Source organism: Buteo buteo, chromosome 17 (assembly GCF_964188355.1).
Source record: "Buteo buteo chromosome 17, bButBut1.hap1.1, whole genome shotgun sequence".
NCBI classification, from domain to species: domain Eukaryota; kingdom Metazoa; phylum Chordata; class Aves; order Accipitriformes; family Accipitridae; genus Buteo; species Buteo buteo.
This window is the reverse complement of record NC_134187.1, coordinates 19,723,313-19,742,426: the sequence shown is the minus strand read 5'-3', so window position 1 is coordinate 19,742,426 and position 19,114 is coordinate 19,723,313. Positions and strand designations below refer to the sequence as shown.

The 19,114-nt window shown below is 34.9% G+C and overlaps 1 protein-coding gene across 2 annotated transcripts in view; it reads left to right on the top strand.

The window, feature by feature from the left end:
• TRAPPC12 (trafficking protein particle complex subunit 12) overlaps positions 1-19,114 on the top strand; it is a 56,096-nt gene that overhangs the window by 4,309 nt on the left and 32,673 nt on the right. For both annotated transcript variants that reach the window (XM_075049209.1, XM_075049208.1), the window contains exons 3-5: positions 2,364-2,480; positions 11,081-11,194; positions 12,063-12,201. In XM_075049209.1, coding sequence (XP_074905310.1) covers positions 2,364-2,480; positions 11,081-11,194; positions 12,063-12,201 — 370 coding nt within the window. The remainder of the gene's footprint in view (positions 1-2,363; positions 2,481-11,080; positions 11,195-12,062; positions 12,202-19,114) is intronic.

The following is a 19,114-nucleotide window of genomic DNA, read 5'->3' as shown; positions in this document are numbered from 1 at the left end:
GTGGGAACAAATTGGAGTACTGCTTTTTATGCTCTTTCCTCATCAGTTACTGTCTGCTGCCATTATGTTCTTTGTTTCATTGCATTCATTTGTAATGTTTCCCCCTCCAAAGTCCTGTTGGAGGGATTAACAATTCTTTTGCATTTATGTAAATCTGCACACACTGTCTTTTCTTAATCCTTCAGACTTTTCTGTCTGAAAGATGGAATTCTTGTTTATTCATAGGATATGTGACAGCATTAGAGGTAAAAATTTTCCGTGTAGTGAAACAGTAGTTGCAGTCTCATTCCTCAAGAAACTAGACAGAAAACACAATACATATTTCCCATCACTGTCCATGGGGAAAGTACAAACATTTAGTATCAATTATCTTTATCATAGCTACACTTTACTGTATTTTATGCAGCTCACCTTTTTTTAGTCAAAAGGCTTTGTGGCTTGCTTCCTGCTCTCTGTGCTAACAGCTTCCTACCTCAGTTCTTCAAGTCAGTGTTTTCATGTTCCTTTAGAGGGATTTTTGCAAATATTCCTTTGTTTGCTTATATTTTTGCATGGTCACTTTCTGCTTTACCATCTTAAATACTGCATGCTGTTCTAGTTACCACAGATCTGAAAAGATACAATGGAATTAAAACATTGCAGAGAGAGGAGCAATGGTGAGGAGTGCAGAGGTTCTCTCTCTGTGAGTGGTAGCTAAAAGGAAGAGGACCTTTTGGTTTACAAAAGCAATAATGACCTAAAATTCATAAAAGAATTAAGGTGAATAGGGGATTATGATTTGCTGTTTTTTATGGCAAAGGAACTGTTGGGTAATAAGCATAACAAAAGAAGTTACTGTTCTGCAGACCATGTAACTGTTTTTAAGTTGTAGAATTCATTGCCCTTGGATGTACTTTTGGTCAGAAAAACAGACCGAAAAATGAGCAGGACAAATGTCATGGGAGGTATGTCTATCAGTGGGTGTTTAAAAATGGTGGGCAAATATGTCCCCTGGCACAGGTGGACCATAAAGTTCTGGCTGCTTTAAGTTGGGAAAGACCAGTATGACCTTATCCTGTTTCTTACACTGTTCCTGTGAACATCTGCTATTCACCAATGGCATGGTGAACTAGACTGATCTTTACTCTGGCTGAATTGCTTCCTGTTCAAAAACAAAAATATGAGTAGATTGTTAATATATTGCTGATAATTTTCCTTATTTTCAGATGTTTCCTCTTCTAGATTAAAAATGCATAAAAACATAAGATTGGCAAAAATCTTACAGAAGTAATTTCTGTTACCTGCTTTTGGCACGTGGTGACTCCTGACACCATAGGGCACTCTCTTGTATACAGTAATGTGTACAGTCCCAGCAAGACTAGGACCCCCCCACACACCCTGTCCTACAGTCTGTCTTGGCAGACATGGTACCCGAAGAGTGTGCAGACAGTATTAGCATGGTTTTCAACATCTGCCAGTGTGTAGTCCACAGTTTTTCAGTAGCTCCTTGACGTTAATCTTGAATTTCTTGATTACCTGTTGAAAATCCATAGTACACAGAACCACAAGGATGTCAGCCAACAGATAGGAAGGCACAGAAATTGATAGTTGAACAAAGATTAGAAGGGGAAATTGAGGCACAGAGGGTGCATATTCAGTTTATTCCTAGCAAAGCTGGAAATAGAAGCTGGATTTGAACACTCCTTCTCTTAGCTTCTCCATGTGGTAAAATGTAGAATTAATCTTGTCTGACTTCCACGTTCAAATGTCTATGTCTCACCTATTCACAAGTCTTCAAATTACTGAGCTCCGATAACCCAATTTCTCTGACTGTTTCCTGCAGTTAATCCTTTTGAAATTAAGAATACTGGTTGAAGGGTTGCTATTTACTTGGTTTTATGAGCTCTCAAAGTTTATTTTCTGTGGATACTTAAGGCTAGCAGATCACGTGCAGGTTTATCTTCAATCAGTAGATTGCACCTTTCAACATTAATATCCATTATGAAAACCTGTAAAACTTACTGTGCTTTGTCAGATGTTTGAGGATTATTTTCTAAAATCTTTGAGGAGTAATTTGTAAGATCTTTGAAGGATATTAATATGAGAAGCAAATAAGCCTGAATGTTTCTATGTGAACTGAAACCTAAACATTGAAAAAAAAAAGAATAAAGCAAATAATGTGGAGTAAATCTAGAAGCTTTCATTAAAATGCTGTAAATATATATGCATTTATATTCATTTCACATAAAAGGTACTGGAAAATAAGCATTTCTCAAGGGGAAAGAACTATGTTGCTCAGCTCTAATTCAACATTTCATTTTGCTAAAATAATGTTTTAAAGTGTCTTGTTGTGTTTCTTCTTTTTCTGTTCCATGAACACTAAGGGAGATGCAGTAAAAGACTTAATGCTTCGCTTCTTGGGGGAGCAAGCTGCAGTGAAGAGACAAGTTTTAAACGCCAGCTCTGTAGAACAGTCATTTGTAGGCTTGAAACAGCTAATTGTAAGTAACAATCTTCATAATTCAATATATACTAAATACCATGCTTCCCTCAAGGTGATTGGAAGCTACTGACTGTGAGGAGAAACTAAAAAAAAAAATCTACATATCAGTCTATTCGTGATCCTGCAAAATGACGAGCCAAAGAACAGTAGTTTTTACTGGGAATGACACTGAGGTTTAAGTATTTGGTTTTAAATGACATAGTAAACTTTTTTTTATATGCAAAAGTTAGAAAAAAGGTAATTTTAAGTTGCCATGAATTTATCAGCTGTTAATTTTCATGTAACGTAAATTGTTGCAAAACTGATTTTAATCACTTTTTTGTTTATCTGCATATGTATTATTTATGTTTTCACCTTAGTGTTTTACAAAAGGTAAGACATACCAGTTGTTGTAAATGGCAAGCAAAGCTGATGTGATAATTTCAGCTGCTTTAGTTTTTTATTTCAGTGCAGGAAAACTAAACTAAATTACTTCTTAATGAAAGCTTAACTTTCTCTAAGTTAAAATCCTTTCCTTAGTGGAAATATTTTGGACCTGGAAATAGTTGCATCTAGCAGCCTTGATCTTTGAACCATTGTGTTCCTGTGTGAAACTCATTACTATACATGACCAAGCCTTACTTAATATGTTGAAATGTCGAAACATTTTAGGCTTATTCCATTTTTGAAAAAATGGATGAAAAAGTACTCAGGAAAAGCAGTGAGGAATTGTAAGTGTTAGGACGGTCTGTATTTAGTATTCAACATCTTCTAATTTAGTTGTGTTATGTTACATGTAAAGCTCCAAATGAGACTTTTTTGTCATGTTAGGAAAACTCTAGGTGGTCTCCGCAAGCGTTGTTAAAGGAAATCAGAGGTCATTTTGGAAACTAAACCTGAAAAAACAGATTGTGATCTCCATCCTGGAGACATATTTTTCTATTCATCTCAATGTTTTGCTTAATTTGAGAGTTTGGAGGGAGAAAAAAAATCTTAGTAAGAATTATTATCCCCATCAGTGTCTACGTAGGAAAGGCCTTTTTCCAGACTTCCTTTCCCTCTTCCAGAAGAGGAGTTTTGATGTATGGGAAAGGTTTTTCTATTTGGCCTGGTAGCTTTGTCCATGCAAGATGTTCTTCTATGCTGCAGACCATCTTGTACCTTAAATACAGTGCTGCCATTGATACTGTTTTTTGCTTTGGGTGTGCTCTTAAGCTCCAGAAGAGCAGTGTTAAGGCTTTTAGGATCAAAGCAGAGAAGATAGGAGGCAATCTGCAGCTTTAAGAATTTTTGCTACCTGTAGCAGATTTTTTTAAAAACTTGTCTTATTAGGGGGGGGGGGTTGATAAAATTGCAGCCATTCACCTAGAAGTCAGGGTGTTCTTCAGTTTTCAAAACTTCCAATCATTAGCTGTTGGTTGTTCTTGAGTATGCAATATAACTATCTCTCAGTATTGTTTGCAGAACTCTGTTTCTTTTTATGATAAGAGTAAGGTTTTGGGGTGGTGTTTTTTTCCTTGCAAACATTGCTGTTTATTCTGAAATTCTTAATGTGGAAAATTTATTCCTGATTGGCAACAGTTTTAGAGGTAAAAGGTATTTCAGAGGTAGAAACATTAAAATCTCATGCTAGATGATATAAATTAAAAAGGTGTATGCTTTTTACATACACAGTAGGCCAGAATGACGTATAATAAATGCTCTGTTACCAACCACCAATTTTACTTTCTTTATGAGTGAATTCCTGACCAAATATGTTCAGTGAATATATCTTTTCATGCAAAGGTCCACTTACAAGGAATATTTTCATTAACATCTGGATAAAAAAATGGTGAAAGTTGGGAATATCGCTATGCAGTTTCCATAAAGTTAAGATTTTTATTTTTTTTCCTTAGCTGGTTGTTTCATATCCATGTAAAGTACACATGAACATAAGAATTAATGAGATTGTTTCAGTCACCTAATTCAATCCCTTGCAGCAATGGACAGCAACTTAAAAGAGTCTGTTTCAAAGGGGTCCACAGTACAGAGGAGAAATGCATAGAATTAGGATAGACTTCAGCTTCAGACTGATACCTATTCTTTAGGGGTTTACATGTGAGCAGATGTCTGAACTCTTTTGAGATCGAATCAGTACAGTTACTGATAACATGTAAATTTAGATGTGTAAACCTGGGATCCCATCCAAAAGTCTCAAGAGTTATCAGATGTAGGAAGACACCAATGGCAGCTGAAACCAAAAGTGAATGTTAAGTCCTGTCATGAAGAAATTTGTCAGGTTAAAATTCTCAGATGACCTTGGGTGAACTCCATCTTATTATGGGAAGGAAAGAAAACAAGAAAATAAAAAAAAGCAGTTTTCCAAGCCTGTCTGCTCCAGAGGAAAATGCTTCATTTGTATCTGGTTTTAATCCTGTATGGATGGGAAAAGCATGCTAAATGGCTCATCAGTATCCCAAATCTTCATACCACAGGTCTTTAGCTGCAGCTCTGGAGCTCCTCTGTTCTACCATACAGTTGCTTCTGTTAGCTTATTTGGCTGTTTTAACAAATACAGATACATTGCTGCTATTTTCAAAGGCTATTCCAGAACTTCATTCCTTTGGTGGTTAATCAAAGGAATACTAGACAATCCTCTCTCACAATCTTTTTTCTAATCAAAGATAAAGTTGTTTACAACAAATTAAGTGTTTTGATCTCATGTTGCTTTTTAAGTCATTTTCTTTTCTCAATATTTGCTTCCTCTCCCCTGCTACTTTGTATGGCTAGACAGCAGTGACATTTCCACTTCTTGGATTTTCTTTTTAAAGGCAAAAATAACACTTTTCTAGTCATCTCATCCTGGATGTCTTCATAATCATCCTAGGAGCTCTTCTTAGGAGCTCTTCTCAGAACATCTTCCAATTGAAGCTAACATCTTTTTATTATCACTGTCAGAACTCAACACATTATATTGTAAGTTACATGACTTTCCATGTCAATGATTGTGGTTTACCTCTTCTATTATTCTGATACTGTAAATCATCTAATCCCTGTTTAGTGATGTGGTCCTTACATATATTAACAATACTTACTAGTTTACGTCTACAAATGCAGTTACCAGTTCTGTTCACCAGCATCACAAAAGAGCATCTTAAATTGGATTGGTTCCAGTGTACATCCTTGAGTAGTAACTTCTTACCTTCCTTATAAAAGTTCCAGTAAAAAAACATTTACTTGTACAAGTTAAAAAACAGTTCTGTGGGTAAGATGAAGTTTGTGCTTGTAGCAAAGAATGTTGGAGACTGAAGTCCTTTTTGGGGGATCATAGTGCCAACAGTCTGCAAGTTTCCTCAAGTACAATTAGTTGGCAGAATACAAATGTTATCAAGAAGGTAGTAAGCTGAACTTCCAGAGGTGAACCTTTTCTGATGAGACCACCAACAGCAGCATCATTTCTAAGACAAATAGTTGTTCACCAGGAACTGAACTCAGATCCTTAAACCCTAACAAAATTTTTTTCACTGTGAATTTGCTCTCTAGTTGATTTGAGTGAGATTTGTACCAGTAACCCAAAGATGGATAGTTGGTTTATTAAACAACTGTACTTTCACATTTTAAATTTCTGCTATGGAATGGGTAACAGTGAATTGGAAATGCTTTACTGGTAGAGTAATGGTGCAGAGGTTGTGCAGTTGAACTAGTTTTACAACTTTGAGGCTTTTAAGAGATATAGGAGTGCTGGAGTGGTCCAGCAAAGTAATTCTATAAATTTATGTGCTTATCACTGAGGCGATAACTTGTAAGTATAGTTACACATCTGTAGAGTCTAAGTGTTTATATTTTTCCACTGGAAACAGAAAAATCTGAGCTTTCAATTTCTGAAAATTTTTATTACTCTGGTATAGGAACATGCATTTACCTGTAGAGCAAATAAATGTAAGCAAGAGCTTGTCTTCACAGCAGCAAATAAAAATTATACATACAAGGTGCAAGCTGCAATTATGTTAGTTCCTGTTATTCCATATTTTAGATAATCGTTTACCCTCATTTGAACAAATAGCACAGTATTTCTTACTAGAGACCTTTCTGATATTTTGAGTTGTTAGGTGTTTGCAGCCATAGGAAGATATGTCTTTGATAGTTAACATACCTAAAAATAAATAAATACACAATGTTTCCTCTAAGTATACAATCATTTCTTCAAGCTACTAGACCAGGAAAGGGTTACTAGCTACATTTTCTGAACTGATGTGAAAGTGCTCTACCAATGTAATTTACAGGGGAGAAGAATGTCATAGCTAGTGGAGGAGGACATTTTAATCACTTTAATGGTGTTACATGTAGAGTTAATGATTCCCTTTGAGTCTATTTAAAAAAAAATCATATACTGTTACTTTTGCATGTGATTAATGTTGTGCTCTTACATATATTTTCAAATAGAACTAACAGGTACAGTGGTATGGCATACATGTTCACTTAAAAAGTTAGAAATTATCCTTAAAAATATGGGGGGGGGTGTTACTTTATTTCTAAATCAGTGAGCAATTTTCAACATTTTTGTAGCTGATTTGAGAGAAGGTGGAAGACACAAGTAGCACAAACAGTAACTGGGGGCTTGTGGGAGAGGTTGCATTTCTACACTAAAAAGAAGCAATTTATTGGATAAAATTTCAGTGGCTTAGCTCTGAGTCAAAATTGTTTTCTTGAGAGACTCAATAATGTTATAAATTGTCTTCATGTATCAGGTGTTCCCTTTTCACTGAACATGTTTTCTGTAGATGTCCAGTCTGCATGAATCTCCTTTCTTGACAGAAGAATTCCACCTGGGTATTAGCCGTATTTGTTGCATCACCTGAGCTTCACTGCTTTCATTCGTGAAAACAATGTACAAGTATTGTATACAAAGCAGAAATATGAACACTTCTGCAATCAGATGCTTAAGATCTTTGTTCAACCATAATTAAAAAAAATCAAGCAAAATTGACCTGCATGAGGAGACTTCCAAGGAACAGTTATATATGTGAGACGGTGGTATTCAGCCATATGGTAGTATTTTTTTCAGTCCAAATCAGTGAATATCTTCATAATAGAATGAAAACACAGTCTTTCAGATATAGTGAAAACTCTGACAATTAAAGTTCTTATGACACTTCATTAGAAAAGGAAGAAATTTCAAAAATGTTTTTCCAGACAGACTACAATTTTGGCTTGTATTGGATCATTTTACTCAGTTGGAAGTTTTCTTCATTTCTGAATCTAAAAAATATAATATCTTCAGTGCTATTCTTGTATTTGAACTAATAGCTTTCTAGTTTTAGTCACTGGAATTCTTTTCTACCCTACATCCCATTTCTTCATTCCTCTTTGTAGAAAATAGGCTTATTGAAGGCCTTGGGATGTACAGAATATCTCAGTTACTTTTAACTTTGATCAAATGGGCTAGAAGCATTGCCAGGTCTTAAGATGTGGATTTATCAGAATTTGTAACTCATGTTGTTGTCTCCATTTCAGATGGTTTTTAGGCTGTTTCCTTCTATTGCCTTTAATAAAAGGGGATCCCGATAGCCTTATTCAGGTTCTTATTTTGAAAATGGTGAAATGTAAGTCAGTAAAATGTGGAGGTGAGAGTTGATCACCTTATACTGTAATTTTTATCTCTTAAAGCTGCAGATACAGTATTTGATTAGGTTGGAGGTGTGATCAGAAGAAGCAGTAAAATAATAAACATACTGTATTTGTTCCAAAAAAGGCATGTCAGATTTCTGTGCAAGGTAAGCTCTCACTGAAGAGAGAGAAAAAAAAAAAAGAAAAAAAAAAAAAAAAGGTGGATGGGGTGGGAGACTCTATAACACAAGCCTATCACTTCAAGCTGCATAAAGCTTTTAGTTCCTACCTCTACGAGATAATAGCCAGACAAAATCCTGGCATTACTGTCTACTTTTTTGATTTAAACCTAGAGTCATTGTATTCAAATCTCAGACATCTTAAGAAGTTCAATGAAAAGATAAAAAAATATTGGGCTGGTTCTGTCTTGAAGAAAAATACAAATCCTTTTTATTTGAAATCTGTTTTACTATCCAATTTCCCCATCTGTATGTAAACCTCCCCCAGGACCTCTTCTGTTTTTTCGAAGAACAGAGAAGTTCTTCAAGGAATAATGCAATTGCATTGTCTATTGGGTGGCTAATGGGCTTGTCCTAGCTTTGGTGTGTGCAGCAGTCAGTACTGAAATGTTTTGGTTTTCTTTTTTAATTTTTAGTTATGTTATATGGACCAAAAAAATCCCTTCACAAGTTAAACATCTGGACTAGGAGTGTGTAAAAAGCACAGAAATCATACAAGCTGGTGGCTTTCATTAAAAGAACAATAGCTCCATACTTTTTGTGAAAAAAAGGTTTTCTAATGCCATGTGTGGAGAGAAGTTCTTTTCTGCCAGGTGGTACCGTGTTAGTGAACTATTTAGCAATAATATTTGGTTGACAGTATTTTCTCTAGGAGAAAATAATGTTTTCACACAATTGCTGCTGGTCGACAATGTCCTGATCATCATAGAATAATTATTTTATTCTTTGAGAATATTCTTCAGTATTTTTGATGCTGTATCTGAAGCTGTAGTATCCATATTTGCTTTGAGCCTCTACTTAAGACTTACAAACAAAATTCATCCCTATTACTTTCAGGAGCAAGGGACCTGGGTTCCTAGGACTGTGTGGCTGTAGACCACAGGAAAAGTGAAAGTGGTTTTGAGGGGTGTTTGAAATAACTGGATAAAGATTTCTGGTGGACTGGCAACTGTAAGTCTGGTACAATCTGCCAGAGACAATAATGTGTCCTGCTAATTTCAAATTAAGTTATACTGCCAGCAGCCTTCTATTAAGCTTCCACAGAGAATTATGCTCCATGACCAGCAGGCAGCTCTAATTTTGAAATCATGATGAATATTATGTTTCATTTTCCAGCAAAGACTGTTTTTATGGTGGTTGTCAGACTTGCTTCTCCTGGCTGTCTTGTTCTGTAAAGAAAAAGTATTTTTTGTCTATGCCTGAAACAGAATTTTAAAAATTGTAGCATGTAAGTTTGTCATAAATGTTCCATTATTATTTTTGGATCCTAACTCTCACTTGGGAAGAAAAGTTGAGTGGTTTAGAGTCTGCGTCCACTTCTGTTCTAAGGATAATGAGGAATTAATTTGTCTCTGCAGAAGAGGAATAAATTTCAGGTAATCCATGTCAGTGTCTTTCTGCTTTTCTAAGTTGATGCAGACATATGTTGAAGGATGTTATAAATGCGTTCTCAATTCTTGCTCTTCTGTAAGAGCATAGAGGTCTCAGAAGCTGCTATGCTGCTTTGTGGTCTTGCTGTCAACTGACTTCTGCATTTCCAGTAGAACTCAAATTTTTATCGGGGATTTGACAGTGCAGGGGGGAGAGATGAGGTGGTCAGTGCATGGTAATCTCCTGTAGTGGCCCTTTGAACTATAGGGCTGCAAAATGGGGGCCAGAGAATATGAACACTCTTCAGCTGTAACTACTGGTTTTTCTATGTAACTGTTTGCTGTATTGACATGTTTTCTAAACTCTAAACGTTGGAGAGAATTTAATAAAATACCGATTCAAGGTCAGTATCTGAACTTTGTAAGCACCAATATAAATATATTCTTTTCCTTTACGTTTCATCAGACAACATGACAGTTTTCTATTACATTTATCATTATTTTTTAATGTATTTAAGAAACTATTTGAAAAAAGATTACTTTCAGGAGCAAGATGTGTTTGTTTTCTGATGACCTGCTGGATACGTGTCTCTTGGAAAAAGTCTTCTGTATGATAGAAAAGTATGATGGCTTAAAGCCTGTGAAGCATTATTCTGTGTTTTAAATTTTTGGTACTGTTAGCTATTTACATGGCTGCATTAGCATATACAAGGCAGAGGCATTAATAGGGTGACAGTGTGACAAGACAGTTTGACTTGTCTAACTAGGAATGATTTTGGTTTATGAATAAAAAAATATATTTAAGAATATTTTGAAGTTAGCCATGCAATGGAAATTCAGATGTTTACATTTTATAGGTGAAACAATGGTTATTGTTCTGAGTTTATAATTTTATGCATTGTATTGTTTCTTGTCCTTTGTTCGTAATTGATAGGAATTCTGTGCTCTGGGCAATGTTAGGAAAGTCTATTTTCATTAAATGAACTGCACTAGGGGCTATAATCTGAAATGCTGAAGTCAGTGAGGTAGGAATAGGCGTTAAATACTTTATAACAGTAGAGTAACTTGGATGTGATTATTGAAATATGGCTGGCAATTTTTTTCTCCTTTTGAGGAGAAAACTAAATTGTGAATATTACAGTAAATTCAAGAGTATTAGCAAACTTGATATAGCTTTAAATTTAGAATCCCATATGGTGTTGTATATTCTTTTGTTTTAGTGATCTGATAATATTAATGCTTGATTTCACTTTTTGCCTAATTAGACGTGCAGCTTTGACAAATGACATTCTGCTTCTCACCGGCCAGCTCTCCTGACCTTGTCATTATTACTGATGGGGACATGTAGCTGCTTCAGGCAAAATAAGCAGTTGTGCATTTTAGGGACTTTATGATTTTGCTACTTACTCTTTCCTCCTTCCCAGAGCAGTAAAAACTGGAGGGCAGCAGTTGACTTGTGTGGGCGGCTTCTAACTGCACATGGTCAAGGCTATAAAAAAAGTGGACTACCTACTAACCATACAACAGATTCTTTGCAGGTATGTTTTTAAAGGGACACCCTTGTCACTTTTTTCCAATAGCATTCACAGTGGCCTTTTTTTTCAACACAACCAACCTTCTTTTCCTAATTGTTGCCTAAAAACTGAGCTTCTTAAAGCATTGTAGCAAGTCACTTCTGTTTGCTCATGTAAAGCAGGTCTCTATTTAAAGCAAAATTATTTTTTTAAGTAAAATTCTATCTTGATTGTATGTTTTTAAAGGCAATCACGCTAGTAAAAAGGAGTACGTTGTGCTGTCTTGGAAGACTCACTGTGCTAAAGTTCGTGGACACTATCTAGATTGTGAACTTTGTACTATTCAAATGTTAGAAGTATGTTTCATGATGATAAGAAAGTAAGAACCCAAATTAATAAAGGTATATGAAACATTACAAGTGTTTTACTGAACAAAATGTGACCAGATGACAGCGCGTGGTTCTGGCCCTAGCAACTATAAAGCTCATGAAATTTCACCAACATCATAACAGATTTTAGGAATTGCATAAAATGGGAAAAACAATTAAAAGTCAGACTGATAATTCTTACATGCTAACTCAGTTTAAAGAGAGATGTTCCAATTTTGAAGCAGGCTAGTTTTTGAACTTCAAAATCTCAATACCTTTACAAACAATTAAAACATCAGTCCTCTATGTTTTATTTTAATGATCTTATGAAAAGTATGCTGTGAAATTCTGTGGAATTCTGTGAAAGAGCATGTAAATATAAATCCTGATTCTTATCAGTAACATAGAAACTCTTAACTTTATCAGAAAAACAGAAAGTTTAAATTGTAATTGGATGTAGCTTGTGATTGAAGCTAGTAACAGACCTTGTCTTTTCCTTTTTTTTTGTATGTATTAATTTTTAGCTGTGGTTTGTGAGACTAGCACTGCTGGTAAAACTGAATCTATTCCAAAATGCAGAAATGGAATTTGAACCATTTGGAAATTTAGACCAGCCTGATCTTTATTACGAATATTACCCTCATGTATACCCTGGACGAAAAGGTAAGGTACTTGATTTATAAAATGCTTTTTATTTTTGCCATTTTTACCAGCCATTATAAAATAATGGATTCAGGTTTTTTTTTAATTCTAAAGCATTGGTGAATTTTGGATTCCCCACCCCCTCCTGAAGAACATGATTAACTACTATGTTAAAGTATTGTTTGCATTATGGAGGGTAGTGATAAGGAGTAACAATAAGGGGTAAAATTATTCCATTACAATATAGGTAGGCACTGTATTTCATTATGCTGATACAGCATTGATTTGAAAGAGGAATGGTTTTAACAAGTAAATATAATAAAGTAATTTAGTTCTAGGATATTGAAATTAAAAAAACCCAAAATTTAATAGTTCATTTTAGCCAGAAACAGGCTGTGAAAGGTGTTGAGAGAGTTTGTGGAAACAGAATCTGTAAGCTTTTCCTCTTGAATTCATCCACGTACTAGCAATGTGCTATTTTTAACACCAGCATGTCAATGCACACATACTAATGCAGGTGTTATTTTCTTAGGTTTCCTGATTTCTAGGATTATTTTTTTAAAACTAAATTTAGAGCTAATTTAATAATTTTCCTGAATAAAAAAAAATACTGGTTAAATATATGATTATTTGCTTAGTAATTGAAACTAAATAAAATGAATAATGTACTATGTATCCCATTGTTGAAGAGGAGGAAAGGTACCACCAGCCTCAATTCTTTAAAAGTGGCTTATCTCAAGTTGTAAATGCTCTACTTCCCACTGCTCCTGATAGCCCATAGGTTAACCAAATAGTTCCACTACTGAGGGTATTCTAGTCCTCTAGGATTCTGGATTTGAAAAATTGCTATTTTTAAGAGCAATTTCACTCCTGGTCAGGCCATTTTGAAATTTTATTTTTCCTAAATCTGTTATTTAGAAATAAATAACTCTCTGATGCAAGTACTCTGAGTGATCTTACTGTTCTTTGGCTTTCATACTTGAACCACAATATATGAATAAAATGCTTGTAAGTAACAGTTGTAATAGGCAGTGCCACTCTGAAAAAATATAGTTCATTTTACATACGATGCTGGTAGTCTCAATGGGGTAACCTAGAAAGATACAGAGATTTTGAGGTTGCTGAGGAAGGGAAGTTGGTGTCAAGGAAGTTCAGGATCTTTTGCAGAAGACTCTTTCGTGTGCTTACTGATGCAAAGGATCAGTTGTAGCCCAGCAAGGCCAATGTGGACTGCCTAGAGCAAGTCCCTCTGAGCTTACTCATCATCTTTCAGGCGAAAATTTCCTGGTTTGCCTTGAATATATTCAATCCACTGAGAAGGAACTGTGTTATTTTTAAGAGTGAGAGAGGTTTTGGTCATCAGGTTGGACAGCTCTTTGGATCTGGTTGTATTTTGGCAGCTTTGCACATGATGCAGTGCTGCACAGGAGAAGTAGTCTTCCCCGGGCTGTATGTATGTTTCCACATCTTTTTCAGTACTAAAAATAAGTTATTTTGCCTAAGAAAAGAATCCGTGCAAGTCGTGTCAACATTTAAGGTAGCTCAGTCCTCGTGCCACGGAGCATACAGGTAGCAACTGTTCTGGACAGTCTGGCCAGCTGTTGCAGGCACCCATCCTGTGAATGGAGTTTGGATCTGAACTGTCTTTGCAGCAACCACTCAACCACTGCAGCTATTTCATACAAATTACTAGGATATCTGTGGTAAAAAGGTGAGCATAAGGAAAATATTCTATTTCATGATTATATGCCTCAGTTCATTTTTAACAGTTGAACGTACCAACCAGAACCACAATATGATCATCTGTAAGGAAAATAAGATCAAGGTTGGATGGAGCCGACCTGCTGGTTGTAGGTATCTCATATAAATGCAATGTGATTAAGATATGGGAACAGCTATCAAACCTTTTTTATGTAGTTTTGAGGGGAGAGAGAGATGCTATTTGCAGGGATGTAGGAGAGAACAAGCAATTCTCTTACGGCTACCATTAAACTACGCAGTGCTGGATTATCGATAAAGAAATTTAGTATACATGCATCGTTAACCAGCTAATTTAAATAATAAAATAGATATAAATCATTCATATATTTTGATTGAAATGTATTAGTGGGAATCCACAATCCACTGCCATTTTGGTAATTTTACATAACATTTTGTGGTGTAACAAGTGTAAAATGAGGAGTTTTGTTTCAACATTTTAATTGTGATTCATGGTGTATAAATGGAGTAAGCACTTAAAAATCAATTTAAGAAATGAGAGTATAGCTATAAATAATGTACACATTAATTGTAGTACATATAATATTTTGCACAATTTCTTTGTATTCAAAATATCCATAATAACAAATGCAGTAAATTAGAAAGTTTTCTGTGTCTTCTATGCTTGAAGTAAGGAAAGTTTATATACCTGAGCTTCTTACAGCAGTGAGGATAGTCCCTCATCCATTAATCTCCGAGAAATACACCTGAAAGAATTTAAAATCTAAGTAAATGTATGAGGAGTGGCAGATGTTTTTTCCATTAATTTAACTTAATGTGGCCAACACAGTCCTCTTAATTTTCCTCTGAAGCTCTCCCAAGGTTCTTTCACTTTTGGCAATGCCACTAATGTCTGTTTCATCCTGAGATTTTTTTATGCCATTTGCAGTCATACTGTGCATGGATCCCATTACTGTTATCTTCATCATGGCTGTAAGATCTAACCTTTCTGAAATCTTCCTTTCCTGGTTTCTGTGGTCTCTTTCTTTGGTCGTCTCCATTGCCTATAGGTGTGCACCATCTGGGGGGTAGAATCTGCTGGGAGCCTTGTATCAGCTGGTGAAATTAGTTAAGTCACTCTTTGATCATTCCTGTTTGATATGGGGCAGAGATCAAACCATTCTCATTTTGTAGTAAAATCTTAAAAAGACTGAGTTACAGATTTATTTTTTCTAAATTCAGCTGTGGAGAGAAGCCAAAAACTGCAAATTTTTATTTTTATTTTTTTTTTAAATAGGTAGGTACTTAGGTCAGGAACTCTGTTCTAGATTGCTTCCTGCACATCTCCATTGTACTCTGTGGGGTATATAAGGCTGAATTTTTGTCATCGTTCTCATGAATAATGGTTTTCAGGAATATTTTTTTTTAGGGTTTTGTCTTTGTATTTACACAGTCTGACCCACTTCTATTCATATAGTTTCTTTCTGTGTTCCTCATGATACTTCATAAGCTCTCTTGTATGATAGATAGGCTAACCCGAGATATCCTTTCCATTGGTAATGCTTATGTGTTTCTGAAAGAGTGAGAGCCAACAATTAAAAGGGAACATTAAAATGCTATTTCATTCTTTTATGACATAATTTGGTCTTGTTTCTGGTTAATAGACCAGTAAGTTACAGAAAAGTTAATGCTATCAAAATCAGTGTTCTAAAGCTACAATAATTGAGAATAATTTATTTTGAATTATGAAGGGAAAAAACCCCTATGCACCAGTAAAAATAGGATTTTTATTCCCCTGACCAGAGGTTTATATGTATAGGGGTAGGGTTTTTTTTCTTTTCCCCTTTTCATTCTCCTTGTGATGATACAGCATCATCTGTATTCCTCTAACACAAAATCAGTCTTCTGCTGTCTGGTGGAAAGTGCCTAAATAAGGAACATACTGTTAAATATTTAGTTGTATGTGCTCTAGAAACTGGTTTCATACTGTACACCTTTCCATGAACTCTCTCACTAATTCTAGCACAATTTTTTTTTTAGTGTGGCTGTGTTGCAACCTTAGGGATACACTAGTGTGTGCTGCAATAGGCTGGCACTTTCAGATGGATAGTGACAGTTTTAAAAAACAAAAAAAAATTTCTCTCAAAGTACTGTGAGTCTGGATGTCACAACTATTGTTTTAACATGTTTCACTAGGTCTATATTACTTTTATGACTTTACTAATATCCACTTTAGTTAGAAGTTTTAGCAGAAATATATGAAAAAATGATATAAAAAAAATAGTTGGCTGTGTGAGATTTAATTCTTTATGTGTCCTTATTTACTCAAGCAGTGCTCTTAATTTGTTTCTTTTATTCAGTTTTGAAATTCGGATCCCCCTAAAGGAATCCTATCATATGTGGTCTGGAACTGTCATTCAAATCTATGTTGTAAACAAGTTCTCAATGCTGATCTCTAAGATGAAATGTAGTATATTATTATTATTATTATTATTATTATTATTATTACTACTACATTTAATAAGCTTATAAAATAGCAAAAGATGTAATAGGAAACTTGTCATATGTCTGTTGATGTAGAGACACTTTGCTTACTGTGAAAACACTCATTCAGAATTTTTCTCTAATACCCACAGAAAGCATTTTACAGATGTTGCACTGTGCATGTGTAGTGCAGAGGGCTGTGTACAGCTCCAAGGTCTACCTGCTCTCTGAAGCTTGGTCTTGCTTCTGAATATCAGTCTATGCCAAAAGGAAGGACAGGCATGGATTGGGGAAATTTATGTCCTGTATGGTTTCACAGTAAACATAGTGATGACTCTACAATGTCATTTGACCATTCTGAGTTTAGTGTCTTCCTTTCCTCTGCCCTTCTCTCCTACTTTCTATGCGAGTAGAAGGCAGCCTTGCTGAAGCTTGCTTTCCTTTTTTCTCAGCATGGTTTTAGATGATGCTATAAATTAAATGCCCTTTTTTTTTTCTGTCCTCATCAACTTTTGGTTAGTGGGAGAACTGTAGCAGAATGGAAAGTGGGGTGGGGAAAAAAGAAAAATAATTGTCGTGTGTGGGGAGGCAGAAGGGAATAATCAAGGTAAAAACAGAGATAAGAGAAGAAATGCACAGACTAAAGAAATTGTAGCATGTAAGGTGCTCCTATCTGTTAATAAACTTTGCAGGAAAAGAGACGGAAAAAAAAAAGACTCCCAATCCTTGTTATATGTGGTATTGGTTTTCTCGTATGTTACCATAAATACTGCTGTGCCTGAACTTACACTCCCATGTCAGACTGCTTCAGTCTTGGCAGTTGCTCGGAAGAGTTCTTCATTCAAGCTCAAGTTGACAGTAAAAAACATATCAAAGCCTCTAGAGGAACTGGTTTGACAATTATTTTATTTACAGTACTGTGTACATCTCTATTGTCTCTTTAAATTCGCTATCTGTTCTGTTGCTTCAGAGCTACCTTCTATGTATGAAATCAACTGAAACTGCTTGAATAAATACCATTCAAGTGTTGTGGTTCCAGTTGGCTATTCAGAGTAGTCAGACTTGCAAATACAATTTTTTCTGAAATAATAGAATTTTAGTTAAGAAATGTGTCTATAATTTTAAGGGGGTAGACTGCTGCTGAAACATTTAATTGTGCTTTCTTTCCCAAGGCTACGTAGTCTCATTGTAGACAGAACCAGCTTTATATAGTATTTCTTAAAAGTGAACAAGTAACTTACTTCTAAATTGCACCTTACTACAGTTATCAGTAGGTAAGATTTATGGTGATCTCTTTGCAGTAGAGCAATTGTTGCAGGGATTTTCTGCATTCTTTCTCTTATGTTTTCCTTGCCTCAGTGCAAATAACTCCAGATTACTGAAAAAGTATTTTTGAAACCTTTCAAAACCAGATCTTAATTCAGAATATCTGTGTTCTTAGGTCATGTACAATTAAATTGTGAACTATATGGAAACATGCTATTTCAGATAAAATTTTCAAAACTTTTTCTTTCAATGGTTACAAACATTTACGCTCCTATCTCTTCTTCAGTCTCTCCGGAATGAAATTAATAAACAAAAGCTTGGAAACTAGTCTGATGAATTTGGATTTTTAAGTATACTTTTAATTGACAGTCAGTAAGGCTAGGATTCAAAGTTACTACATCATCGCTCTTAAAAATCTCCTTATAAATTATACAAATATGCTGTTGTAGAAGTATGTAAAAGTATGTGTGCATATAAATGCAAGGATATACACCTCTGTTTATACATATGTATAAAGCAGAATGTCTTTCTGAAACTGGGTTTTCTGTATTTCTCTTTTACCCAGTGGAGGAGGGGTTTATTTCTTTGTTTTGGTTTTTTTTTACTGTCATAAGATCCCACTTTATACTTTCAGTAAATGATAATTTGCCCTACTGATGCTTTTGGTATTTAAGGTTTGTTGAATAAGCTGTAGAAGGCAGAACAGAAAGCATTTCTGATAACTGATTTTGCAACAAGAAAATACGAAGATAAAATGGTGAGCTATTGGAATCCTCTTTTTTCTGCTCTAAAAGGGCTGCAGATGAGGGCTGCAGTTTGAATTTGATTGACATGAGGTGATGTTTATGTTATGACAGTTATGAAAATGTGCAGCTGTTCATAAAGAAATAGAAATTGAAATCTGTGGTCTTAGAAAATTCTACCTGATCTTACTATTTATTCCATCTGTTCCCATGCTTTTGGAGTATCTATTTTCCTTTCAGCAGACCTTTTTTCACTTTTTAGTTTTGGCTTTTGTATGCTGATTATATATATATATATATATATATATAAAAATGAGATTAATTCATGCCAAAGTAATAATCAGAAATCATAGTATTTGAAAAAAATTCTCCACTGTTTAAAAGTGATAACTAAGAAAAGAACTGTCTTAAAATTAAACCATTTTTCCATGATGAACTTTTTATATATAAAATTCTTATGAAACCCCTAAAGAGGAGCAATAAAGGTCAACTGTAAAACATCAAGCTAGAATAAGACTTACTTAACTTAAAAATAAAATTTTAATACATAACAGTGTTTGTAGGGTATTGCCTTTTGTTGAAATCATCTAAGCTTAGTTGACATGGTTTTGCTGTGTAAGAGGGCATTACTACTTTAAAAATCCGAAGCATGAAGTAGAGAGCAAAATCCATTCTCCCATGCTCTAAAGTAAACATTTTAATTATAGGATATGCTGCTTGTTTTAAATGATACGTTGCCTTGT